We start from the raw sequence: 26,612 nt of genomic DNA, 5'->3' as shown, positions 1-26,612 counted from the left end.
CTGTTTAAAAAGTGACCCCCTTCCTTTAATATTATCCTGTTTCCATTCTTCTTTTTCTTCAAAAGATACCCGAAAGGCATGTTGCAAACAATTCGTATAGTAGATTAAGCCGTGAAAGAGAGTTCCCGCCAAGGTCACCCAGTGGATCTCTCTCGGTCCCGATTCGGCCGGAACAAAAGTTACTCGCTACTCGTAACTACGACAAATCCCCGTTTCCTAATTTTTCATCCTGCCGCCGATTTTGTCCCCCTCGCTGATTCCTTTGGAATCCCACCTCACGTATAAGAGAGAAGGGCTGCGGCGGGGCGACCTACCGCCGGCACGAAGCGCCAAGCGAGAGGGGGTGGGGGAGAAATCTTTGCAGTTTAAAGGGGAGAAGGGCGAGCGCTCTCTTCGCCCTCATGCAAACCCTGCATTGTATTATAAAAGCTTTGACCAGCCCTATTGGCAAGGATAAAAGGGGAGGAGGAGAGCTCCTCAGACGTTCAAGCAGCGAGTTCTTTTCTTCTCCGGGCTCTATAAGGACCCGCTCTCGTCTCCCCTCCCTCCTCTATCTCTCCCCTCCTGGGGTTTCACAAAGCCGCCCGAAGACGCCTCCTCAACTTGTTCGCCAGCCAGCGGGGTGGCGGCCTCCGGCCCCGCCCCGCGCTCGCGCTCGCCAGCGTCCGCGCCCGTGCGTGCTCGCGCCCGCGCTCTTTGCAGGGTTCTCCCCTCTGCCGCCCTCTTCCAGCGGGCTCTTTTCCTTCGCTCTCCCTCCCTCCCTCCCACGCCCTCCCTCCCCACTTTGCCCGCCGCCTTGGAATGAAGATGGTGGCGAGCGTCCGAGTGCAGAAGCTGGTTCGCCGGTACAAGCTGGCGATCGCCACGGCGCTGGCCATTCTGCTCATCCAGGGCCTGGTGGTGTGGAGTTTTAGCAGCCTGGAGGAGGACGACCAGGGAGAGGTAAGGCAAAAGGGGGAACCTGCAAAAGGATTGCATTGCATCGCGCGGGAGAGCTGCTCTCCCCGGCGGAGGACGGAGGAGAGGGGGGCGGAGGAAGAGACTGACGCCCCTCCAGCGCCCCGGGAAAGTGGGGGCGCTGGAGGGGTCGTGGCGGGATCGGTGCCAAGAGCAGCCGGGTGGACTTTCCAGTCTCTGGGGCTGGGAAAGTGGCGGTGCCTCGGGTCAGCCAGCCTTGCATGTGCGGGGTAATGGTGCTCTCCGGAGTAGAAAGGCGTCCGTCCGCTCTTGGAGGCGTGCGGGTGTGGATGCCTTCGGGTCAGACGTCGCTAGTGCGTGAAGAACTGAACGGGCTAGAGGTGATGGACGGGAGCGGAGTACTTTGGCCATTGGGGAATCGCGCTAGGGAAATGGGAGAGTGACCGAAAAGCAAGGGACCGCCTGGACGATCGAGTTATTGGGGTGGGGAGGGAATGGATGGATGGCCGGGGGAAGAATCCATGTAGTTTGGGGAGTGTGGTTAAAAGCAGGGCTGAATTCTGGAATTGGCCTTTGGGGAGAAGGAGGAAAAAAGATGAAGGATCATCTATAGCGAACTGTCGCTGTTTCTCCGAAGGAGGACCGGGAGCCGCTTCCCAAAAACCTCCGAGTCTTGTTGTGAAGTTCACTGCAATTGGAGCCTTGGAATTGAACGCAACGGAGACGTTGCCTTGGTCTTGCGGATGGGGAAGAAGACCGCGCTTCTTTTGTGCTCCCTCCGAGGAAACTTGGTGTGGCGATCTAGACTAAGAGGCACGTAATGCCGAGCGGTTGGCAGATTTCTCCAGGGATCCTTCGGCCATTAGGAACGTGGGATTTTGAAGCCCGGCTTCCCTTTAGTAAGAGTGGTCGTATAGGAAGCTCCCGGGTTTGTTTTGGAACTAGAGCTCTGAAGAGAGGTCCTTGTGTTTGCTGAACGAAACGCAGAAAGGTGGAATGTGAGACTGTGTTGCATCAGGAGGGAATAAAAGGGATGCTAAGTGGTGTTAAATGAGCATTAAATACAGTAGGTGGAGGGAGGAACATATCTGTGGAAAATTTATTTATTATTATTTATTTTACCGTGCTTCTAGACCGCCCCCTCTCCCAAAAGGGACTCGGGGTGGTGTACAGTCCATGCAAAATATATCAAAATACAATAAAAAGTTGAATATGTACAGTTGGAATGGAGGAGGTTAAAATGGAATTGACATCCTCCTCTAATTTCAAGACTGGGTTGCATTTCAAAATTGCTCTTGAGTTGCTCTGCGAGGCTACTATAGTGTGAGCTGTGTCTGTATGTGGATTTTATTTTTGTCACCCTGTAGGATACAAAGAATCTCTTTTGGCTTGGTTATTTCCACTGGGCATGGCAAAAATAATCTCACCCCAGGAGGTGAGCTGCTGCTAGATCTCTAGACAGTAATCAAGCTACTGAGAGAGAACAGGGCCTGCTGTGGGGGGTGGGGGGGGGAGTATCCAGAGCTTCAGGACAGATACTAACAATTTAGCCATATTCGCCATATAGAAATATAGGTGCTGCAGGGAAATATCTCAAGCCAGGAGGAAAGTGAAATGGATGTAAATTCCTGCTAGGCCCTGGATAAAAGATTGTGCCTTGTTCTATCCACATTACCACGTTTATTGTTCTTCACCAAGTTTTAAGACTAAAAAGTTGGTTTGGCATTTTTCTTTCCATTTCAGTCAGGATATATGTGTACTCATGTTCAGAGTCCTGAACGTACATTGAAAAATTCAAAGCAAAGATCAACATAGCCACCTCAAGTTTACTGAGGAAGTAAAACCAAAATAGTAATAATGTATGCCATTTTGGGGTTTGTTTCATTGATTTAATAAATGTTTATGGGGAAACAAAAAATATCTTTGGACATGAATTGAGAAGCGTCAACTTGGAATAACATAGAAACATAGGAGAATTTGGAAATTTGGCCATGCTAATCATTCCACAATTTTCAACATGCCTTAATCTGAACAGTTGTGTGTCCGAATGTGTGTGCATATGGGTGCCTGTATAATTAAAATAGTTATGATTGGAGTTTAATCCTGGTAAAGACATTTGAGCACCTGAAAAATTTGAATTATTTGGTGCTGTGAAGTTCTCCATCATTTGTTCCTAATTTGTGTTCTTCAGAATTTGCACTTTTCCCCTGATTTTCTTAATTTAGTTGGGCTTAACATAGTATAGCTTTTTCAAAACCGTATTGGTTATGGAATATCCAACTTATATTTTGAGATACCTGTACTGGTTTGTTTTTTTGCAGGCATATAAAATAGCCTGGTTGTTTGAGATGGACTTGATCCTTCTTATGCCTACCACAAAAATCGTTAACATGCCTCTGACATAACATGTAGTGCACTAATTATGAAGAGATCATGTTTTGCTTTTCTGTTTGGAAAGTCAAAGGTTATGGGTGTCTTAAGAATGGTGTCTTGGAGTGCGCAGAGATGAACAAACTAACTCAAAAATTAAAGGACAAAGAAGAATCGGAATACTACGAAATTTGGAATAAGTGGTATGAATGGTTGGATAATAAGAAAAACAATTAAGCCGAAAACAATATACATAAATAAACATAGAACTGTATATAAAAGTAGGTAAATATGTTAAATATCATAAAAATGTATAGATAAGATGACATAAGGATTGTAATATATGGTAAAGAGAGGAAAACATACATAGATACGACGATGTAACATTGTACAAACTGTTGATATAAAGATTGTAATATGTGATAAAAAGACAAAAACAATAAAAAATTATTACAAAAAAAAAAAAAAGAGAATGGTGTCTTAAAAGCCAAGGGAAAAGTCTCTAAACCTTCTTGAGTGCTTTCCTGCTGGAGGTAGTCCTTGACTTATGACCATAACTGAAACGAGAATTTCTGTTGATAAGCAAGTTACACTTGATTCTATTACTTTTTCACCCGTTGACTTTGCTTGTTGAGAATGTTGCAAATTGTGACCCCGGGATGCTGCAACAGTTTTAAATACATACCAGTTGCCAAGCTCCCATATTTTGTCCACATGACAGTGGGAATGCTGCAATGGTCATAAGTGTGAGGACCAGTTGTAAGTAACTTTTTCCACTGCCTTTGTAACTTGGAACAGTTGCTAAAGAAATGGTTGTACGTTGAGGGCTACCTATACTTGTTTTCAGCTTCTGTGACCTTCAGAAGCACAATGTTTACCCAAAGTATTGCTTGGTAGTTAAATTATAACTGTATAAGAAGAAAGAACAAGTATTGTTTCTTAATTAAATACAAGCGGAGAAGGCATAGAAAATCAAACTTCTTGACATTAATTTTTGCCATTGTGACAGCCACCAGGTCTATGGAGGCAGTCAAGTAGCAATCAACAAAACTCTTGCCCTTTGCTTTGCCCTCCCTAGCACTCTCCATGTGGTTTTACTACAAATTGCATGTCAACGGGGCAATCTCTGGGGATTATGAGAGTTGAAGTCTAGCACATCTGGAGAGCAAAAGCTGGACAAGGATCTTCCAATTAGAGAACAGGATTAAGTAGATTTTGGAAAAGGTAAATCAGTCATATTGGTCAGGGCCTGAAAAGGCAGTCTTGGGGCATATATGCTTTACCCTCTGGGTTTAATTAATTTACTTTGGACTAAATAATCATACGGTAAAGCTCCCCTAAGACTGTTATTGAAGAAGAACATGATAAAAAGTGGCATTCAACCAGGCAACTTTTGGGCTAAGATTTCATCAAAGCCAGCAAGTGTGGGTAAGACCTATGACCGTAATATGCTAGCTTTCTCAATTCAATTCATCTAGTCTGCCTGTTATTTTAAAGCCTTGACGCTGCCCAAATATTAGAGAGCTTTTTTAGAAGTCCAAATTGATGTCTTGCCATCTGCTGTGCTAGAGGGCACTTTCAGCGTTCTACCAACTAAGGAACACCTTTGCCCTATGGAACTGTTAAAATGGTTGGACAAATCCCTTTGTGGGAATCTTTTTATGGAACTTCTTTCACGTCTGCTACCTCTCAGGAGCTTCCTGGGGTTTTGGGTTTTTCTTTTTCTTTCTGTGGACCTAATATGAACAACAAAATTACTTACTGTTGTGATTCACTTTGTAGAGCACTTCAGAATATTCTAAAGCAGCGGTTCTCAAACTTGATAACTAAACGTTGTGTGGACTTAAAGTGCTGGCCTAGATATCTGGAGACTGTGAGTTCTAGTTCCACCTTAGGTCTGAAAGCTCGCCGGGTGATTTTAGGCCTACCTAACTACCTACCTCACAGGGTTGTTGTGGGAAAATAAGAGAAGGAGGAAATATTGTGGGTTTATTCGCTGCCTTGACTTACTTATAAAGGAGGGAAACAAATAAATAAAAAGTAAATAAACATTTTAGATTGTGGAATAGTTTATTTCGTACAAATGAGGACCCAGGTGGTTGGGGACAATATGCTGACCGGGTAAACCGTTTAGAGAGAGCTATAAAGCACTATGAAGCAGTATATAAGTCTAAGTGCTATTGCTATTTTTGTTATCTGAATGGGTGCCTTCTCCTTCAAGTGAAGACATGGAAGCCATCCTTCCTTCCTAAGATTTCTGTTTAATCTCTGATCACTTCATTGACCTTTTTTTTTTTTTTGAAAAATGCAGTAGCTACATTATCATGCAGATTAAAACAGGCTAAAAAAAGAGAAGTCAGTACAGATTTAATCAAGCCAATATAGAACTGTGATTCACAGTGCATATAAAATAATGAATGCAAAATAATTGTGCGTTTCTTTGCAGTAGGAGAGAGGGGTTATGTGAATAAATTAGAGGCTTATCTTTTATTTGCTATGATTTTATCGGGTTTGGATTGGATGGTTCCTTAAGGGGCCTCTGTCAAAAAATAAATTCCCAGCATTGAGTTACTGCTTCTCTGAAAAATATCCATTAAGCCAATTACACCCTAAGATGTAATTTTAGTCAATTCCAAGCAAGGTAACCTATTGATTTGGGGGCTATTGGATAGTAGTTGGGGAACTGATACTACAGTCCTAAGTGCCTCTCCTCTTGAACTTAATGGAGTTTACTGTTTGACAGAAGAGCGCAGCTTGAATTAACAGTGAAGAATTCAAAGGCTCTGCTAGACATGCTCCAAATACCAGTTGCCAGTTGAAACTGAACTCCAATTCGTGGCTTCTTTATTTCAGGGGAAATCCCTCTGATTGTATGATGAAGATTCTGGAGCGGGTAGTTTTGTGCATTTCAATATTGAAATATAAAAAAAGAAACCAGCCGTTCCCAAGACACCTTTTATCTCTTTAGGATATATGAAAGCACCAATGGTTGCCTGCAGCTCTTACGTGACTTCCTTAAAGAGACAATTAGTTGCAAAGTGGGTTGTTTTAAATCACGCTTTTTAAAGCAACACTTTGGGATTTTCTGTTTTCCAAAAACTCTTACTGCCCCTCCTGATTTCTTCAAGTTCTGTTGGGAGACAAAGGCTTTAGCTAAGTATAGTGTTTGCGTGACACACTTTAAGAGAAAAATTGTGGGCTGTGTTATTCCGGAACAGAAATGGGAGTTGTGGAAGAGAAAACAAGAAGATGAACTTTTTAAAACAATCCTTTAAAGCAGTGGAAGGCCCCAAGGCTATACCTTGGGTGGGACCTCAACAATATCATGGGTGGGACCGAGTTTTCAGAAGTTTTCTTCATTTTTATTTTAGAGTTCCTACGTTCTGCTTTCGTGTTTTCCCATTTCAATATACAGAAATTATATATACAGTATAATTTCTGTTGCTAAGCGAGATACTTGTCAAGTGAATTTTGCCCGGTGTTACGGCCTTTCATGCCACAGTTATTTAGTGAATCACTGCAGTTTTTAAATTAATGACAGGGTTATTAGGTGAACCTGGCTTCCCCATTGACTTTGCTGATCAGAAGGGCATAAAGGAGGATCTCATGACCCCGGGACACTGTAACCGGCATAAATATGAATCAGTTGCCAAGTGTCTGAATTTTGATCATGTGACCATGGAGATGCTGCAAAATGTCCTAAGAGTGAAAAATAATCATGTCACTTTTTTCAATGCCATTGTAACTTCACATTAAACAAATGGTTGTAAGTCAAGGGCTACCTGTAGGAGGAACCTACGGTCAGCATTCAACAAAGCAGCAGGGGTGGGTAGCAGTCATGATGGAGGGGGGCACGGAGGTTCAGGAGCCAGGGGAAGGGGCACTCACGTTTCTCATCCCTGCTCCAGAATGTTGCATTTAACAAATATGTAAGAATCCAAATTTCATCATGGTGGGATGGGATGATAAGAAGTGTCTTTCTCCCAGATTAGAGCTGTCAAACTCACGGCCCATAGGCCGGATGCATAATGCGCTGGCCATGCCCAGTTTAGTGAAGGGGGGGAAAGTTGCGATACATCATGTGATGCCGCCATGATGTCGTTAGTTTGACACCCCTGTCCTAGATTGTACAAGTTTGCAGCATTAAAAAAAGACATTGTTCATATAAAGGAACTACTAGGAGGTGCATTATCTACAAAAAAACATAACTTCTAAGTCACCAATACAGCATATCTGTGCATACATAGCTCCATTGTTGAAACAAGAGGATGTTCTTTTAAACAGCAAAATGAAATAGAAATGTAAACAGGCTTCATTCTAAAGCATACATCCAGGAAATAAAGCTCCTTTAAATTCATGTGGCACTTCAAAGTAAACATGGTTGCATTCCAGCTGTGGGGTCCTCAGATGCTTGAAGTATCTCTTGGTTGCACCATTTGTTTTATTTAAAACATCCACTGAGAATTCAAATCGGAGAGATAAGAAAAACCTCTATGAATACTTTATGCTAATTTTATTTATATATACACGAATGTCTCCTAAAAGAAAATTAGAAAATTGCATTGACTTTACAGCTTGAAATGGTGAACAGAGAGCATTCCAAAAAGGAGGGGGGGGGAGCAATTCAATCTTAACGAAATACCTCAACACCAATACATTGGTTGTATAAAAACAATTAAATGCTAATACTGGTAGTCCTCGACTTACAAGAGTTCACTTAGTGACCATTCAAAATTACAATGGCACTGAAAAAAAAGACTGCTTTTCACACGAGTGTTACGGCCTCCCCTTGGTCATGTGATCAAAAGTCAGATGCTTAGCAGCTGACTCATATTTACGACGTTTGTAGTGCCTCAAGTTCATAGTGATCACCTTTTGCAACCTTCTAGCAAGAACTACTGTGGTTCTCTTAACTGGCAAGAAAGGTCGTAAAATGGGGCAAAGCTCATTTAACAAATGTCTCACTTAGCAACAGAATTTTGGGTTCAATTGTGGTCGTACGTCAAGGACTCTCCGTACTTTGTTAGTTACTTTGGTTTATATATTTGAGGCAGACCTGGAATATTTTGCTCCTGCTATCTTCAGACTAAAGCACAGAAGGCAGTAGGAAGGAATTTTCCAAAGTGCTAAATTTACTAAGCATCAAAAATTTTCTTAGATTTGTGAGTGCCTGACATAATGTGCGGGGATAATCATGTAATGGTGAAGAGTGCTGCTCTTCATTCTATACAATTTGAGTAAAAACTGTTTTCCCTCTGAAAAGGATTTTTTTTTAGACCCTTACATTTCGACTTAGAATTTGGATAACTTCTCATCCACTCCGTAACTCAACAAAAGCAGCTTACGTGCTGTTTCAGAACATAATCTGTGACTCAGAGAAGTCCCTTTTCCCTTACAGCCTTCATGGCTGAGGATAATGTTTGCTAATGCTTCAGAAATCAGAAGCGAAGGATCTTTAGGTTTTGGGGTAGCCAGAGTTTGGAACAGTCACAATTTGCACGCTTTATTTATTTTTCTCAGCATTTTGTATTTGGGGGAGGGGGTGGAATAGAAGCGTCAGACAGACATGTGATGGCTAGGGTGAGGATTGACTTAGTTGAAACTTTGTTTCAGGCACAGAAAGGAATAACCAGAGAAGGGAACGGTCCTTTGATTGTTAGGTAGTGTGACATCTCTGTGGAAAGAAATACAAATTCTAGAAGCCAGACTTCCTGCATTTTTTTTTTTGAAACTTTAGGTTCCAGTTGATATATGATAGTAGCTGATCTCGGGATCCCTACTTCAGGACTGGATTGACCTGTGCTTCTTTTGTGCACAAAACCTTCTTTTGTACATGCTTCTAGCAAAACCCAAGTACATTTTCTGTAGAATCTAGAAAGAAAACCCAAAATAATATCTGAATGAATCTGTTGGTGCTGGAATTGGTTTTTCAAAGTATCCTTAAAGCCCAATCTCCTAAAAATTGTGGATACAAGAGAAGAAATCATTTTATACCCTTATTCGGTGGCGTTTGACTGTTCTTAGATCTCAGTTAAGAGTTCATTGAAAATAAAATGTGACATGGATCAAAAGGCCATGGAATATATCCCCCAATGTTGACTACTGCGTGATAGAACTTAATTTTCAGCTTCTTCTGTATGTATGCAAATAGGTCAACATGAGACTAGGGACATAGGCAGGAGTATGAAAAAGTATATTCGCAGCAAGGGGATTGGGACAACAAATGAGCTGGGTAGAACATAACAGAGCAAAAGTAATTGCTACAAAAAATATTGCTTACTGGGTCAGTCTGTAATGCTTATGATGTGGAGTTTAAAGCCTCAAACACTATACATTGCATCCCTCAAGTGCCTAGTTGTGCAAACAAGAGATAAAAGGAGGAGGGGTGCCTTTTTGATCATGAGGAAAAGAATGAAATAATAAAACATTGATTTTCTTAGGGATAAGGTATAAGCTATATTTTCTTGGTTACATTTTAAATTCCATCATTCTCCTTGTCTCAGATGCTAAACCCTCTTAGTCCCATCCCCCGCCCGAAGTCAAGTCAGTTCTGTATTTTAAAAAGTATCGCCTTGTGTTCTTGTATGCAAAGAGCTGGAAAAGCAATGAAGTACAGGACATCCAGTCTGCCTACAGTGGCAGACTAGATTATAAACTTACCTGAATGAAGAAATAGTGACGCTGACCAGTTTGGCTTTTTGGAAACACCTAGAAACCTTATGTGGACTTTTGGTTGAAAGAAGAAAAATCGAATTAATGATTTGGGGATTTGGAGCTTTAAAAGGACAAAGAGATGGGGGGGGGGAGTTTAACATAACATTTGCTTGATAGACATGAGGGCAAAAAGCATAATTGCATGTCTTTTTCTTATTTCTCTATTTTTTTGTGGTTCCTTGTTTTAATTGTTCTATGTATATTTTACTGTGTTGAAAATTTCTAAATTAATTTAAATAATCTCTTTTGACCCCTTTGGATGATTGGCATCTTCCTCAATCTCAGGTCCTCAACCAGAGGGCTAAGAGTTTGAGGGTTGTGCACATTACCTTGGCTGTTCCCAGTACTCTTCTGAATAGGTAACGACAACAACATTATTCCTGGAATCTGTTGGAGCTAGTCCCCCAGCTTAGGAGTCACAGCCTCTACTACTCCTACCATCCCTGGGATCACTTTGATCTTTGATTTGAGATGCTGGTACTTCTCCAATTTCTCATACTACTTCCTGATGTAGTCACTTGGAACTGCTACCTCTATCACCAATTGTAGTCCTTGACTACAATTGTAATGTCTGGTTGATGATCAGGATCTTCCTGTCAGGATCTTAGTTGTTATTCTCCATGACCTTCTGTGGCATCTTCCCTCTAAATATGCCCATACACTGTTCATATGTGCCTGTATGTAATTCCAGGGAAGTTGGATTGTACCGCTCAGCGTATGCTGTTTTTGCCTGAAACTTACACCCCGCCACTATGTGTTGGATAGTCTCAGGGGCCTCACTGCACAATCTGCACCTCAGGTTCTATCTGGTGTAGTAGACCCCTACTTTAATGGCTCTGGTGCTTAGTGCCTTTTCTTGTGCTGCTATGATCAGTGCCTCAGTGCTGTCTTTTAGTCTGGCCCTTTCCAGCCACTCATAGAATTTCCCAATGTCTGCCACCGTAGCTTCCTGTCAGTGGCACCTCCCATGCAGTGTTTTGTTTTGCCATGGCACTTCCTCTGCCTCTGCTTGATCTTCTGCTTGATCTTCTTCCCGTGTCTGCTGCAGCTGCCTCAGGCATTCTCTTGGCAGCTCATCTTTCGGTGCCATTTTACTGATCTGCACCTGGATGCTCTGGATTTCATTCAGGACAATGGCTTTGATACTTACTAGACCCCCTCCTGCTCTCTTTCCTGCTGGTGTATAGTCTGTGGGCATTGGACTTGGGATGAAAACCTCTGTACATTGTGAGGAGCTCCCAGATCTTCACATCAGCAGGCCCCCTTTGGCCAGCTCACTATACTGGTAGTCTGTCTGATGATTGACAGGGCATATGTGTTCACGGCACGGATCTTCTTCCCATTGAGATGGCTCTCCAGGGCCTGTAATATTTTGGATGTTGTTATCTTCCTTGCCTCCTCCTCACGGTTTCCATGTCTGCTATGTGGCCTGATGGTAGTTCCACTTTATTATCTAGCTACTAACTTCTTTATTGTCATCCAACCACATCTGTAGTCTGAATAGTGGTGGTTGTAATAATGTAGTGGTTCCACTCTTGAACTCATATTCTTGTGTTTTATGTGAGTGAGGGGGGGGGCTATGCAGAACAGCAGCGGGAACAGTGCATCACTGTTGGTATATGCTGCATTTGATGACTATTTATGCAAGCTGTTTGGAGTTGACATCTGGTGTTGTTTTCCACAATCCCATTGAGTTATTGAGGAAGGTCCTTGGTGTCCTGCTCACTTTGCATGGTGCCAGGTATTCACAGATCCACGTGTATGGCATTGAGCCATAGGCTTTCCTTTGGTCTATCCATGCTTTGCTCAGATTGATCTGACTGGACCTTGAATCTTGGGCAAGATTGTATGCTGTATCTGTGAGCAACTGATGTTTTGAACCTCTGGTGTTTCCCCAATGTCCTTCTGAGCCCATACGGCAGCTATGATGCCCAAACAGAATTTTCCATGTTGTGGGGAAACAGGTTATTGGCTGGTAGTTAGAAGGTGATGTTCCCTTGTGGGGGTCTTTCATGAGCAGCACTATCCTTGCTTCTTTTAGTCTGGTCGAAGCCTGCTGCTAGACAAAACTGGTTTGTTTGGGCCGCTAAGCATTCATGACTGCTGTTAGTTTCTTTAGCCCACGGGTGTCAAACTCGAAATGTCATGTTGCCATCATGTGATGTTTCACGATGTTTTTCCCCATTCGCGTAGCTGGGGTGGGTGTGGCCTGCATGTGACGCATCCGGCCTGTGGGCTGCCAGTTTGACACCCCAGTTTTAGCCAGTCGGTGTGGATGATGTCCAGGCCAGGTGCTGCCCATCTCTTTATGTTCCTGACTCATGTTAGGTGTCTTACTAATGTGATGGTGACTAGTTCCTATTCTGGAGGATATGTAGATAAGCATGTAAGTACCACCTTATGTTTTACCAAGAAATCTGTCTTTTAACAAAAGGCCAAGTAAATCCGCAGTCCACCTGTTCTTCAGGTATAGGAATTGGAGCTGTGACAGATGGTAAAGCAGAGCCATGAGAACCACCTGGGTAGAGGTAATAGCATTTTTCTTGCTGCCTGCCAAGATTGGATGCCTTGAGGTTGTGTAAGATGCTCTGTTCCTTTTGCTTTTAAAGAATGTGTGCCTGCCCCTTTGGTGTAGTGGGTGGAGGTGAAGCAAAAAAAGCAAGGAGGAAGTTTAGGAGTGTGGGAGGTGGGCATTTAATCTGGATTCTGGACACAGGCAGAGTCAGCCTCAAAGTCTGCAGCACTGTATTTCCTTTCCTTTATGATTCAAGCAGAGGAGATTGCTTTGGCATTGCTGTGTGTAGCAATTAGAAGCCGCAGAATTCCTTAACTGACAGCCGGTAGCAGGTGAAAAACCTGGACGGATGTGCTTTTGCCAGTCATGGTTCACATGAAGAGCTTCTTGGGAAAACGATCCACATACAGCTGTGTTTGAAGGCACTATTCAGAAGGGCCCAGCTTTAATGCTTAGCAGGGCACATGTGCAAGAGGAACAGGGAAGCACAGGAAACAGGTGTCTTTACAGCTGGCCTTCCCTTGTCTGTTGTTGCCTTGCATTGAAGGCTGCTGTTGAGAAGAAGATGCCATCGATGGGCTTTAATCACAAGAAGGCAGAAAAAGCTTTTAGCACGGATCCTAACCAAGAATTCAAACATTTCAATAAAACAGCTTTGTTTTGGAAAGAAATGAAGGTGAATTCATTCTGTGGTATACGGTCCTTGCTTGCCCCAGGCTGAAAGGGAAGCTGCGTTCCTTACTTTCCAAAAGGATGGAAGTGTCTCTTTCCTAGCCAGGATGTCTGTCAGGATGTGTGGATTTGAAAGGGGAGCAAGACTTCCGTTGTTTGCCTGTCTCCGTCTTTGGCTTTCACCTCCCGAGTGGAGAAAACAGGCTTGCAAATCCCTGAACAGATGGCTCCAGCTGGTGACTAATGAACTGTTATCTCTGCCTGTTCTAGCATCTCTCTGGGACGCACGTTTGAAGTAGAAACCGGAGGAAGTTTTTGATCCTTGTTTGTGTTAAGCTTGTTTGGGAATCAGAACTGCTGGTTTATTTTTATTTTTTTAAAATCCTCTGTAGAACAAGGGTGATTGGTTTGATCACTGAAATGTTAAAAATATGGCAGGTGTGAAAATCATAAAGGTGCAAACACTACGGGCTAGTTTGGCTTTGAGCGCATTGTTTTTCATAGAACAGAAGTGCCACTTTGCAGCATGTGTGTCTCATTCATTTGGCATTTATTTTCATCCTTCCACATTTTATCTTGGTTAGGATATGCTTTCCTGGAATCCACTTGTTCAACAGTTGTAGAAATCAACCCATGAGCAACAGTGAGCATCTGTCTGTCTGTCTGTCTATCTATCTATCTATCTATCTATCTATCTATCTATCTATCTATCTATCTATCTATCTATCATCTATCTATCAATCAATCAATCAATCAATCAATCATCTATCTACCCGTGTTTCCCCAAAAATAAGACTGAGTTTTATTTTCTTTTGGGCCCCAAACTAAACACTAGGGCTTATTTTCAGGGGCTACCTTTTTTTTTCCCCATGTATGGGAGGCCCACTTCTTTTTGCTCTCCACAGGGCAGGAGGCCGTGCGGTATGCCAGTGCCACCACTGTGAGGCAAGGGGGTGGGGCTGCCCCACACACCCCACACTGACTTACCTCGGGCCCCCACAGCCAGGCCATCCATGTCCCCACACCTGCCTCGCAGCAAGCAGAGGAAATGGGCTGGTGGCCATGTGGACTCCTGCTGCACATGGTTGCTGGTGCTTCCACCTTGAGGTAGGTGTCGGCGCATGGGTGGCCTGGCTACAGGGGTCCTGAGGTAAGCCATTGTGGGGCGCACGCAGCAGATCTACCACCCTTCACCTTGTGACCGCAGCACAGCATAGGCCCTCCCCGAAAATATTGCAACACAGCAGCAGCCATGAGGTGACCATGCTCGCCACCTCCTGCACCTTAAAAAGCAAGCGACCAGACAGAATGGGGGGCGGCTGACCAGGCTCTTAAGTAGAGCTTATTTGGGGTGGTGGTGGTAGGGCTTATATTTGGCACACATGTAAAACATGCTAGGTCTTATTTTTAGAATAGGTCTTATTTTGGGGGAAACAAGGTATCCTCTATCTATCTACAATTTAATTTAATTAATTGTATTTAATCTGCCACCCATCTCAACCACAAGGTGACTCTGGGCAGTTTACAATATTAAAAAAATAAAACAATACAACAATATGAATAGAATAAGAAATAAAACACTATAAAATACAAATCATCAGCTATAATTTAAGCTAAAAGATGGGAGGGAGGGAATAGGCTGAGCATGGGAGTGGGGAGAGGGGATCTGTTATTAATCTATCAACCACTTCAAGTATGAGGCTCCCCCATTGGAGCCCCAGGCTAACTGGCAGAGCCAGATCTTCAAGCTCCTGTGGAAGGTGGCCATCAGGATCAGAGCTGACCTCACTCCTGGAGGTAAGTTCCAAAGGACGGGAGCAATGGCAGAGAAGGCTCTTCTCTTGGACTCCAGCAGCCAGAATTCCCTGGCTGACAGAGCCCATAGCACACCTTCTGTAACAGCCCGGGGCCAATCTCAGTGGGATAAATTGGTTCCTCAAGTAACCTGAACCCAGGCCACAAAAGGCTTTTAAGGTAGTTTCCCAGACTGTGACAGTGTGGCATCTGTGAAGAGCAGCTGGCTGTCCGTGAGTGCAGCAGGACTTCTGTAGTAGGGAAGGTTTTACATACCCTGTTTCCCTGAAAATAAGACCTCCACGGATAATAAGCCTAATTGGGCTTTTGAGCGCATGCGCTAAAATAATCCCTCCCCCGAAAATAGGCCCTCCCCGAAAATATTGCAACACAGCAGCAGCCATGAGGTGACCACGCTCGCCACCTCCTGCACCTTAAAAATAATAAGACCTTCCCGAAAATAAGGTCAAGCGCTTATTTCTGGGGGCCAAAAAAAAATAAGACCCTGTCTTATTTTCGGGGAAGCACAGTACTGTATACCGTTATATATGTGAAGATTTCAATGTAAGTCCAAATTAGCAGGATTCAAGTTATTGTGTGATTGTTTCCTTGCACTGTACAGATAATCCTCGACTTATAGCAGTTCATTTAGTGGCCGTTCAAAATTCCAACAGCACTGAATAAAGTGACAGGACCATTTTTCACAGTTATAACTTTTGCAGCATCCCCATGGTCACATGATCAAAATTCAGACACGTGGCAACTAGTTCATGCTTATAACTGTTGCTGTGTCCCAAGGTCATGTAATTGTTTTTTGCGACCTTTTGACAAGTAAAGTCTGTGGGGAAGCCAGATTCTTTTAACAACAGTGCTACCAACTTATCAACTGCAATGGGGCAAAACTCTTTTAACAAATGTCTCACCTAACAGAAATTTTGGGTGAATTGTGGTTGTAAGTCGAGGACCACCTTTAATAGAAAAGATCACCTAAAAGACTTAATTCCCTACTTATGCTTCTTTTAGAATGGACTCCGTATCGATCACTTAGTAAGTAAGAATATCATTGTTAGAGAACCTATTAAGCAACAGATGTAGAGTGATTGGCTTGAGTCAATGTCAACCGGGGTAGTGAAGCCTTGGTCAATTTTCATGACCTCCAGATTAATAGACTTCAAATAAAGTCTTTCCTTGCTTTGTCTGAAGAACTCCACATCCAGAATTCCACATTCAAATTGAGAAAAATTAGTTTTTCATGCTTAATGAGAAGATAATACTGTATAACTTTTTAATTTTCGGATTGTGTGGGTTTCTGTAACATTCTTATGACCAGAGTTTATTCAGATTTAAGATTTAATTATTGCCCTTCCCTTTCACTAGGGTGATTTTTTTTTTGTACAAAATCAGTTTAGCTTGAATCAGAGGTAATCCTTTGGATATTTTTTGAAATGGGAACTGTAAATGTAAAGCTAAACCTAGAGTTGCCACAAAGATATAACAGATAAGTCATATCCCAGGAGGCAGAAGTATGCATAGAATGAGTTTTTCATATCAATGATGTGTTCTGGGACAAGAGACAATAAAGCATTTTCTTCCAGGTGGACAAGCATGTACTTAAAATAATATTTTAAAAAACAATGACATTTTTTTCCAAATATGCATTCTCCTTTCAGCTGTCCACTTAGAGAAGGGGCAGCTTCAAAATTGTTTATATGTGAACTGGCCTAGTTTTCCATTAGTTTGTGTATGGTGGTAGACCAGAAATAGCAATAGCACTTAGACTTATATACCGCTTCATAGTGCTTTTACAGCCCTCTCTAAACAGTTTACAGAGTCAGTATATTGACCCCAACAATCTGGATCCTCATTTTATCCACCTTGGAAGGATAAAAGGCTGAGCCAACTTTGAGCAGTGGGACTTGAACTGCCAAACTGCTGACAATCAGCAGAAGTAGCCTGTAGTACTGCACTCTAACCACTGCACTACCACAGCTCTGGTCACTTCTGACTATTATATTGGTTTTTAATACTTACCTATTCACTGAGTAATAACAAGCTCCAGCATAATTTTACAGTACCTGTATTTAAGTAATTGGCTCAAAAAGAAGCAAAGAGTGGGAGAGGTTAGAAGACCACAATAATAGAGGGAGTTGATATACTTTCTTCAACAGTCTTGCGTTGAAGAGTAAAGCACTTTCCCTTGAGGGGACATCAGGCAAGATAATGATGACTTTTAATTATAAAGATGTATAATAAAGGAGATTATATTTCAAATCCTGTATAAGCGTGGGTGCCAATGTTTGTACAAGAATGTGGCAACTAAGCAGGTTTTTTTTTTTTACACATTCACTTTATATTAAATCTTATTCTAGGGGACTCTCGTTTCTCAAAACTCTGTTTAAACCAGTTGGGTAACTTTGCCCCTTCAATTACATTACAAGTCTGGTCTTGTGAATCAAACTGAGCAAAACCAGGGAAACGGTAGAGTAGCTTTCCCCCTCTCACTGATGTTTTCTATGCATGTTGAGATCAGGAGTCTCTTGGACGTTAATAGTTGGGCCATTTTGGGAGGTGCCCCCATACTTTTCTAGAGAGACACTAAATTGAGGAAAGATGCAGAACTACTTCTTAATGTCTGACTGAAACTGGAATAATTGTATTTGTTCAATCTGTTCAGACGATAGAAATCATTACTATCAAACAAAGAAAATTTGTTGTCAAGGTTCCAGATAGCATCCTCAATCAAATAAGAGTCCAAGTCCAGAAGTTCCTCCAAGTTCCAATTTATTACAGAAGCCATGCTGGCACATCTGGGAAAACCCGAATCTGAAAGCTTCCAAGTTTTCCCCACCCAGTTGAAAGTCCAAGACCCTGCCCCAGCTCCCACATGTCCATCACATGGGCCAATCAATCACTGCCACGAAGGAAGATTCCTCCCATCCACGTCAGTCCAGGTGCAGGGACAAGATGACCTTGACTCTCTGAGGAAGAAGGTTATTTTGGCTACATATCTCCCATGCTCCATACAATCCCTCCTCCTACTTTCCCACAGTAGAATATGTTTGAATATACGGCAGACTTGAGGCCCAGTACAAAGATGGCTTCCAAGCCTGACATTTGTCTTATTCCCAGTCTTCCCCAATTCACCCTTTACACTATGCTAGCTTAGTGTACAAACACTCATTGCTTAGCATACAAAAATAGTGCAGAGAAGGTTGACATGGGGATTGGAAAGCCTCACCCCTCCCCTCCAGCACAATTTCATAACTGCCTCTGCCTCCTTAATGGAGTAGTGCATTTGATTATAGATCAGCCTTCCAACTGCCTCAGATTCAGTCATTTTCAACGTTAGGCATGTACTCTTGTGGTTGAAGAATGTTCGGTGTGAACAGTCTGATCCTTCCCCACCCCCACCCCTCCTTCTTCCAATTGCTGCAAAAGGAGAATTGCATGCAACCCAAATTAAAAACAAATTGTGAAAAATTGGGAATAGAAATGGCGGAATGTTGCTTTTGGGAAGCCAGGAGACTTTTCTTTTTTTCCCTTTGTACAAGCTATCAGAGTTGTACGCCTAAGTAACCATCTTCCCCACGCTTAAAAAAACACTGAGTGGGAGGGACTGTATGAAAAGCTTTGCAGTCAGTTGTTATTTGAAATGAATTCAAATCTAATCATCTTTCTTTCTAATAGCAAAGTCAGCTGATGAGCACCAACAAGATTGTAGCCAGAATGGGGCCACTGAGAAATAAGAGGAATATATCACCGTGCTCCAGGGAACCTTTTGATGATTGCAAAAGTAGGGAAAAATATTTGCAGGATAGGAAAGGAAGGGAAATAAACCCAGCCGTCTAAGGATGGCTATGTAGCTGAAACAGGATGGGAATGAGAAGCAGAAAAGGGGAGAAGAGAAAATAGAAGGCTTTGAATAGATTTGCTGTTGTTGTTGTTTTTTTGGTAGATTCCAATTTGTCAATTATCAATAAAGCCGACAGTAAAAACAATTGTCCCAAACTGTTAGGAATAAGCGTAGAGATGGTAGGAGGATTTTTGTGATGGACATTATAGCAATAGCATTTAGATTTATATATATCACATCATAGTGCTTTACAGCACGCTCTGGGTAGTTTACAATGTCAGCATATTGCCCCCTTCAATCCAGGCCCTCATTTTACCAACCTGAGAGGATGGAGAGCTGAGTCAATCTCGAGTCCCCGTCAGGATTGAACTCCAGGCTGTGGACAGAATTTGCCTGAAATTTTGCATTATAACCACTGCACCGTTGGGACTCGGTATCCAATAATGGTACTAAATCTTGAGAGACCTATCTGTTTCAGAAGTACTGGTTAAGACTGTGAAAATTATTCAGAGGGTTGCACAGCAGACATTTGAGATAAGATGACGACTAAGGTGCCTTGCTAAATGCTTTGTGGAGCCCTAGAGCTACTTTCAGAAGCTCTTTGATTTAGTAGTTAAAGTCACTGGGTTAGATACTGGGAGACAGTGGTGGGTTCCTGCCGGATCGCACCGGATCGCGCGCGCTCCCTTTCAGCGCTCCACCTGGCTCGCGCGCTCCCTTTCAGCGCTCCACCTGGCTCGCGCGCTCCCTTCCGGCGCTAAAACCGGAAGTACAGTCTTGCCCCGCCCCTGGCGAAGCAACGACGCCTGCCTGCGCTCCACCAGCTCGGCTGGGAACGGAGATGTTTCCTCATCTCCGTTCCCAGCCGAGCTGGTGGAGCGCAGGCAGGCGTCGTTGCTTCGCCAGGGGCGGGGCAAGACTGTACTTCCGGTTTTAGCGCCGGAAGGGAGCGTGCGAGCCAGGTGGAGCGCTGAAAGGGAGCGCGCGAGCCAGGTGGAGCGCTGAAAGGGAGCGCGCGAGCCAGGTGGAGCGCTGAAAGGGAGCGCGCGCGATCCGGTGCGATCCAGCAGGAACCCACCACTGCTGGGAGACCATGGTTCTAGATCTTCCTTCGGCACAAAGACAACTGGGTGACATTTGGCCAGTTGTTCTTTCTCAGCCTTAGGAGAGTGGCAGTCGTAATCCACTTCTAAAATTATGCCATGAACACTGCATGGATTTGTCCAGGAAGCCATCAGGATTCAAGATTGATTTGAAGGAACGTACATCCTAAAAACTAATTTAAGCTTCTTGGGGCCACCCTTTGAGCTTTTGTTATAAGCAGAAAGAAGGACACGGGTACAAGATCAGCTACAAGATTACACTAACAGATTGAATTAACAGAATCTTCCAAGGAATGAAATGAAAATATCCCTCTTTCTTTCACTTTTACTCTCCTGAAAACTAGGGAAATATTCCCTTCTGAAACATTGTCAGCATCTCTCCCTTCTTTGGACTCTATTGTCTAGACTGTAGTTTTTCCTCCTTTTTTCCCCAAATCATTCCCACATACTATTACATAGGTCAGAGAAGACAGCCTTCTGTAATCTGGTACCTTCCACTTATGTAGAGAATATAAATCTCATCAAATCAGCAAAATAAATTGCTTTGAGAGAGAGAGTTGGTGGATAAATACACTGGATAAGGAGCAGGGGAACCTGACTTCTAATCCTGCATTAAACAGTGACTTTGAACCACTCGCTATCTCTCAACCTGGGAAGAACATACAGTGCTAGAAAACTACTTCCAAAACGTTGCCAAGAAAATGGCATAAACTTTCCATATAGTCATCACGAATCAGAGTAAATGTAAAGGACCATCACAATAACAAGAAAGCCAATGGCACCTGGTTGGAAAAGCAGATCTATGCTATGAATCAAGGGATGCAGTGGCTAAGACGCTGAGCTTGTCGATCAGAAAGGTCAGCAGTTCGGCGGTTCGAATCCCTAGTGCTGTGTAACGGAGTGAGCTCCTGTTACTTGTCCCAGCTTCTGCTAACCTAGCAGTTCGAAAGTATGTAAAAATGCAAGTAGAAAAATAGGAACCACCTTTGGTGGGAAGGTAACAGCAATCTGTGCCCCTTCAGCGTTTAGTCATGACGGCCACATGACCACAGAGTTGTCTTCGGACAACGCTGGCTCTTCAGCTTTGAAACGGAGATGAGCACCGCCCCCTAGAGTTGGGAATGACTAGCACATATCGTATTTTTCGGGGTATAAGACGCAGTGAAGTATAAGACGCACCAAGATTTTGGAGAAGCAAATTAAAAAAAAAGTTTTTGCACTCTTCAGAACTCCCCAAAACACCCCATTTTTCACGAAAATGGGCCCCTTTTTTTCAAAAAAAAAAAAAAAAAGAGCATGAATAGCCTTTAGGAGGTTTGTAGAGTGTTCCTGGTGGCTGGGGGGGGGAGGGTTTGAGTAAAAAACGGCCCATTTTTTGCTCATTTCTCCCCTCCCAAGCCCCCAGAAACACTCTATAAGCCTCCTAAAGTCTATGCACAGCCATTTTGGTGAAGGGGCGGGGTTTCGGGAGGCCAAAAATGCTGTATTCAGTGTGGAAGATGCAGCCTCTTTTTTGAGGGAAAAAGGTGCGTCTTATACTCTGAAAAATACGGTATGTGCGAGGGGAACCTTGACACTCATTCATAGCATAGGTAAAGATAAATTCCCAATTAAATTGAATAGTATTCATTGGACCTATAAATTGATAAACTGATCCATGAATTTCATGAATATACTTTGGAGAGTCAGTTTAGACTTTTATAAGAGGATATTTTCAAAAAAGAGAAAGAAATAGTTTGTCTAGCGATTCTAGTAAACAAAGCACGGAAAACAAGGGGCTCTATGCTTTCAACCTCTGGAAAACCTTTGATGAAAATTGTCAGGACACGTAATTTTGAATGGATGTACAGTATCAATGGAAAGTGATGTGTTCTGATTGTCAACCTTAGTTCATCTCACCCGAACAGCCTTTTTGCTTTGATGCCGCTCTTATTGATCACTGAGGTTTCCTCACAGCTCAGCCTCCATCTTGGTGCCACCCAACTGCTGAAGCAGGCTGAAGCTGGATCAAGGTGATCCAAGAGAAACCTATTGTTTTCTATGAAAAGTGGAAAAAATACACGTTAACCTTCTGGAGTACATGAGGAGTAGCCATCAGAAGCTGCAAATTGGACCACTGATGGACTGCCTCCTTCCATTTAATTGGAGGACACTGAATAGTTATACTCTGGCTGCCTGTTGGGCTGATACTTCATCAGTGCAGCCTGTTTCTGGGTTTGTTTTGTTTCACTCATGGGAATCCCCGACTTATGGAAGACAATCCCATGTCTACCAAGAGGTCAAGATTCCCATCAGCACCCAAATCAAATGGCTTCGCGGAACCTGGATGGGAGGAGGAAGAAAGGAAAGCTAGACAATGAAGGGAGGTGGAGAGAAGCTACCTAGCAAAGGGAAAGGGTTGGGTTCCCGCCAAGATGTTTATCACTTTGCCAATATTTCACCTTTTCCTTATTGGAAAGAGATGCAAAGATTTTGGAGCTCTTATGGCAGAAGCCTTTTAAGGGGAATTGGTAAGTGGAAAGATGGCATTGGAGATGGAAGATGACTAGCAGAGAATGTGCTCTCGTGGGCAGAGGCAATTTCCACTCCTGCTGTGCAAGTGGGGAATTTAAATGGGGGAAGAGTTGCATACAGAAGAACTAAATGCTCCCCATTACTTTCTAGGAAGACAGCGATGCTACTTGAGTCATCCTTGAAGACAATCATTTTTACAGCCACATGCTTTTCTCCTCTCAACATTTTTTTGTATGTAGATGAGCCCTTCCATTCTGAAATTATCAAAACGGATATGGTTCAGCAGATAAGCACTTAAGCTTGATAGTTTTTAGTCAGGTTTTGGGCTGATAGTTATCGTCTGAGGGCTATGTAGTTCAGGAAGATAGAACACATTTATAAATCATATGTTCTAGAATCCGAATGTAATCCTTTATGTGGCATAAGTGCTATTGCTATTGCTTTATTCAACTGAATGGAGCTTGTTTTGGAGGGAACGCGCAAAGCATCTGCTTGTAGCCCATAAATCCCTCATTCACTCATTCTAAATCCAAATAAAATTGTGATTGGTTTACATCAAAATGCCTTGCATTTTTTATCATTTTTGCTACAAACCCACTTTTGTCCTTCATATCTTCCTTTATCTGCATAGCCCAGGGCCACACGGTCTTTCTGCCTCATTTTACCCTATGTAAAATGGGGATAACAGTCACCTACCTTAGAGAGCAATTCCAGACCTGGAATGCCAGTTGTGAGCTGAATGTTCATGTCATGAATAGCTAAGTATGTACTGCATTTATTCATGGCTGAAGGGGGACATTTTAAAGTGGGCTTCTCTAGCCTCACTCTGCCGTCACTGAAAATAGATGCAAATGCTATTTTTTTTTAATCCTGGGTTGTTCTACGGGCGCCATTAACAAATTCATATTGGTGTCCATTGCTATTATTTTTTCTGTTCCATTGTCTTTACTAAACAGGATGCATTATACATGAGGTTTGTGAAACTTTCAAAAAGAATATTTATCTAGAAAAATAAAATGTTGCTTGAAAACGCTCTCTCTCCCTCTCTCTCTCTCTCTCTCTCTCTCCCTCCCTCCCTCCCTCCCTCCCTCCCTCCCTCCCTCCCTCCCTCCCTCTCTCTCTCTCTCTCTCTCTCTCTCTCGATGGAACTGGAGCAGATTCAGCAAAGGAAGCCCCAGCTTCTTGAAAACAGTGATGGGTCGAAGGATTCAGACAGCTCTGCAGGCCGGCGAGGCAGCTTAAACAGGAAGCACGAAAGGTGGAAGAATCGCCTGGATAATCCTGGCATTCTGGTTGCCAAAGTGGTGAGGGCCGTCACGGTGAAGCATGAACCGAGCCTCAAGCTGCCAGTCTACTTGGATACTTCCAGTCGAAGGAACCGGACGCAGCTTAGAAGGGATGCCCAACTGGCCATGTTCCAGCACGGAGACACCGGCAGTGTGGAAGGGGCCCCACAGCCTACCGAGAACAACTTCACTCCCAAGTGTGAAATCACAGGCAAAGATGCGCTGTCTGCATTAGCCAGAGCTAGCAGTAAGCAGTGTCAGCAGGAAATTGCCAATGTGGTTTGCCTGCACCAAGCTGGAAACCTGATGCCACGGTCAGTACCCCGGCAGTGCCAGCTCTCAGGTGAGAATGGAAGAACCTTGGGAAATTGTCCCCCATGAACTGAGGGATACTGTTGAGAGAGTGAGATCCTTGAATCAGGGATGATCATCCTTTGCATGTGCACAATTTAGGACTGTAGTTGCCTCTTGGCTTAGGCCCATTTGCCGACACCTGAATTCATTCCTCTGCCCACCCACCATCCTGTCCCAGCCTTGCTGATTGGGAATCTTCACCTCTTCCTGCCCAGTCCTTCCCTTGGAGTGCAGGCCTCTTGCGTTCAAAACATCTGCTGTGCCACAGAGCTGTGGCCACCAACATAATAACCTGTGACAGACACCTTGATTAAAGGAGGCACAGACAGTCCAATTAAGGCTGTTCTGTTGACTAAATGAATCTTACTTGTAATGAGGTTCACTGATATTACTTCAGCATCTGAGAGGTTGCCAACTAGCCAAGTGGAGAGAGAAAGAAGAAGGGGTACCCTGGATGTCACAAGATTTTTAATGAGGAAAGCTTCTCTTTCTGAGGCAGTCGTCAACCTATAGCCATTCATTTAGTGACTATTCAAAGTTAAAACAGCACTGAAAAAAGTGACTGTTTTTCACACTTAGAACCATTGTAGCATTCCCATGGTCACATGATCAAAATTCGGACACTTGGTAACTGGTTCGTATTTATGATGGTTGCAGTGTCCCATGGATCACCTTTTGCAACCTTCTGACAAGCAAAGTCAATGAGGAATCCAGATTCACTCAACAACTGTGTCAGTAACCACTGTAGTGACTCACTTTAGAACTGTGATTTAAAAAAGGTCGTAAAATGAGGAAAACTCACTTAGCTCACCTTGCTTAACAACAGAAATATTGGGCTCATTTGTGGTCATAAATCAAGGACTACCTCTGGTGGTATGTGAGGAAAAGCAATGATGTGATGGCTTATGACAGGATTACATTCTTTCACACACACACACACACACACACACACACACACACACACACACACTGCTTTTTCTGCCACTTCATCTATCATGCTTCTGGAAAAAGAGACGGACAGACCCTAAGGAATTGCTTGCAGAGGAATTTGAAATTAGGTTGAAGATTTTCCATCTCTACTAGGAACAGTTCAGATGTCAGTAATCCTCAAGATGTGTGACCAAGAGAAATCAAAATGGCTTTGTACAACATGATTTCCTTTCCCCTTTTCCTGCTTTTTTCCAGTGAGTGGTAATTGCTATGAGACATCCTTTCTCAGGCCTCTTGCTGAACTTAAAGAGTGAACATTCCTGTTCCTTAAGCCCCAATATCTGCAATGAGATAAGGGCCCAAGTCCCCAAATTTGATCATTAGAAATTGAAGGCAGAACTCTCTAAACTTTATATTTGACCAAAAAAAATGTAGCAAAGTGACAACCTCTGAGCCCCAAAAAATTGACTCTTGGACATCTCTTGACAATCATTCTTTCCTCATCCTGGGTTCTGAATTTCACGAGGCCCATACATTTTTGAACCCATGTTTCAAATGTGTGTGGACTAGGGTAGCAGCAGAAATGAATCTGAAGGGTGAGAGATGGGAGTTCTTAAACCCAGAAATCCCTGCCCTACCCTGAACAGAATAGGAATACTCTACTTTTACACTACACTACACTCAGGGGTGGGATTGAAATTTTTTAGCAGCCAGTTCTCTGCCTGGTTGCCAGGGGGCGTGGCCTACTTGGCCTCCTAAAGATGGGGGGGGGGCGTTTTCACCCTCCCCAGGCTCCGGAGGCTTTTCTCAAGCCTCCAAGAGGATGACAACGGCCTCCCCATTGGGCCCATGTTTCACCCTCCCAGAGCCTCCGTGCGGGCCCTGTACTTACCTGGCATGATGAATGGGACATGTGGAGATTCCTAGGAAGGGAGGGGCCAGCAGTTTCTTGCAACAACCAGTTCGACGAACCAGATGCAAAATTAGCATTCGGTTCACCCAAAACTGAGCAAACCGACTGAATCCCACCCCTGATTACACTACAATGCACTACAATATAATACAGTACAGTACATCACATCACATTACAATACAATACAATACAATACAACAATACAATACAATACAATACAACAATACAATACAGTACAGAACAGAACAATACAATACAATACAATAAGACAATACAGTAATACAATACAATACAACACAATACAATAATACAATACGATACAACAATACAATATAATACAGTACAATACAATAATACAATACTATACTATAATACAATACAATAATACAATACAACAATACAACACAACACAATTCTTTATTGACCAATTGTAATAGAGCACACAAGGAATTTGTGTCTGGTGCATAAGCTCACCGTGTACTTATGAACAGCAAGTAATAGGTCATGGGTCATAAACATAGTTACTATCAATCATTAGTTGCAAACAGCAATTGATAAATCATAAGAAACCTATAGGAGAAGCTAGTAGGAAAGATGAGCAGGTGAGAAATGAGACAGTGTTCAGCAGAGTGTTCTTTCTGCCTGGTTGTTTTGGCATTCAATGCTCTATAGCGGC

At 43.1% G+C, this 26,612-nt stretch overlaps 1 protein-coding gene across 1 annotated transcript in view; it reads left to right on the top strand.

The window, feature by feature from the left end:
* The first annotated feature begins 763 nt into the window (after nt 1–763).
* Nucleotides 764–26,612, top strand: part of XYLT2 (xylosyltransferase 2) — a 52,183-nt gene continuing 26,334 nt past the window's right edge. Inside the window, exons 1-2 of the mRNA XM_081945221.1 lie at nt 764–942; nt 23,611–24,082. Of these exons, the coding sequence (XP_081801347.1) occupies nt 802–942; nt 23,611–24,082 (613 nt within the window). The 5' untranslated portion in view covers nt 764–801. The remainder of the gene's footprint in view (nt 943–23,610; nt 24,083–26,612) is intronic.

The sequence above is a fragment of the Natrix helvetica genome, assembly GCF_964273705.1.
Source record: "Natrix helvetica genome assembly, chromosome: 1".
NCBI classification, from domain to species: domain Eukaryota; kingdom Metazoa; phylum Chordata; class Lepidosauria; order Squamata; family Natricidae; genus Natrix; species Natrix helvetica.
Note: the sequence above shows the minus strand (reverse complement) of the source record. Positions and strands in the feature narration are given on the sequence as shown.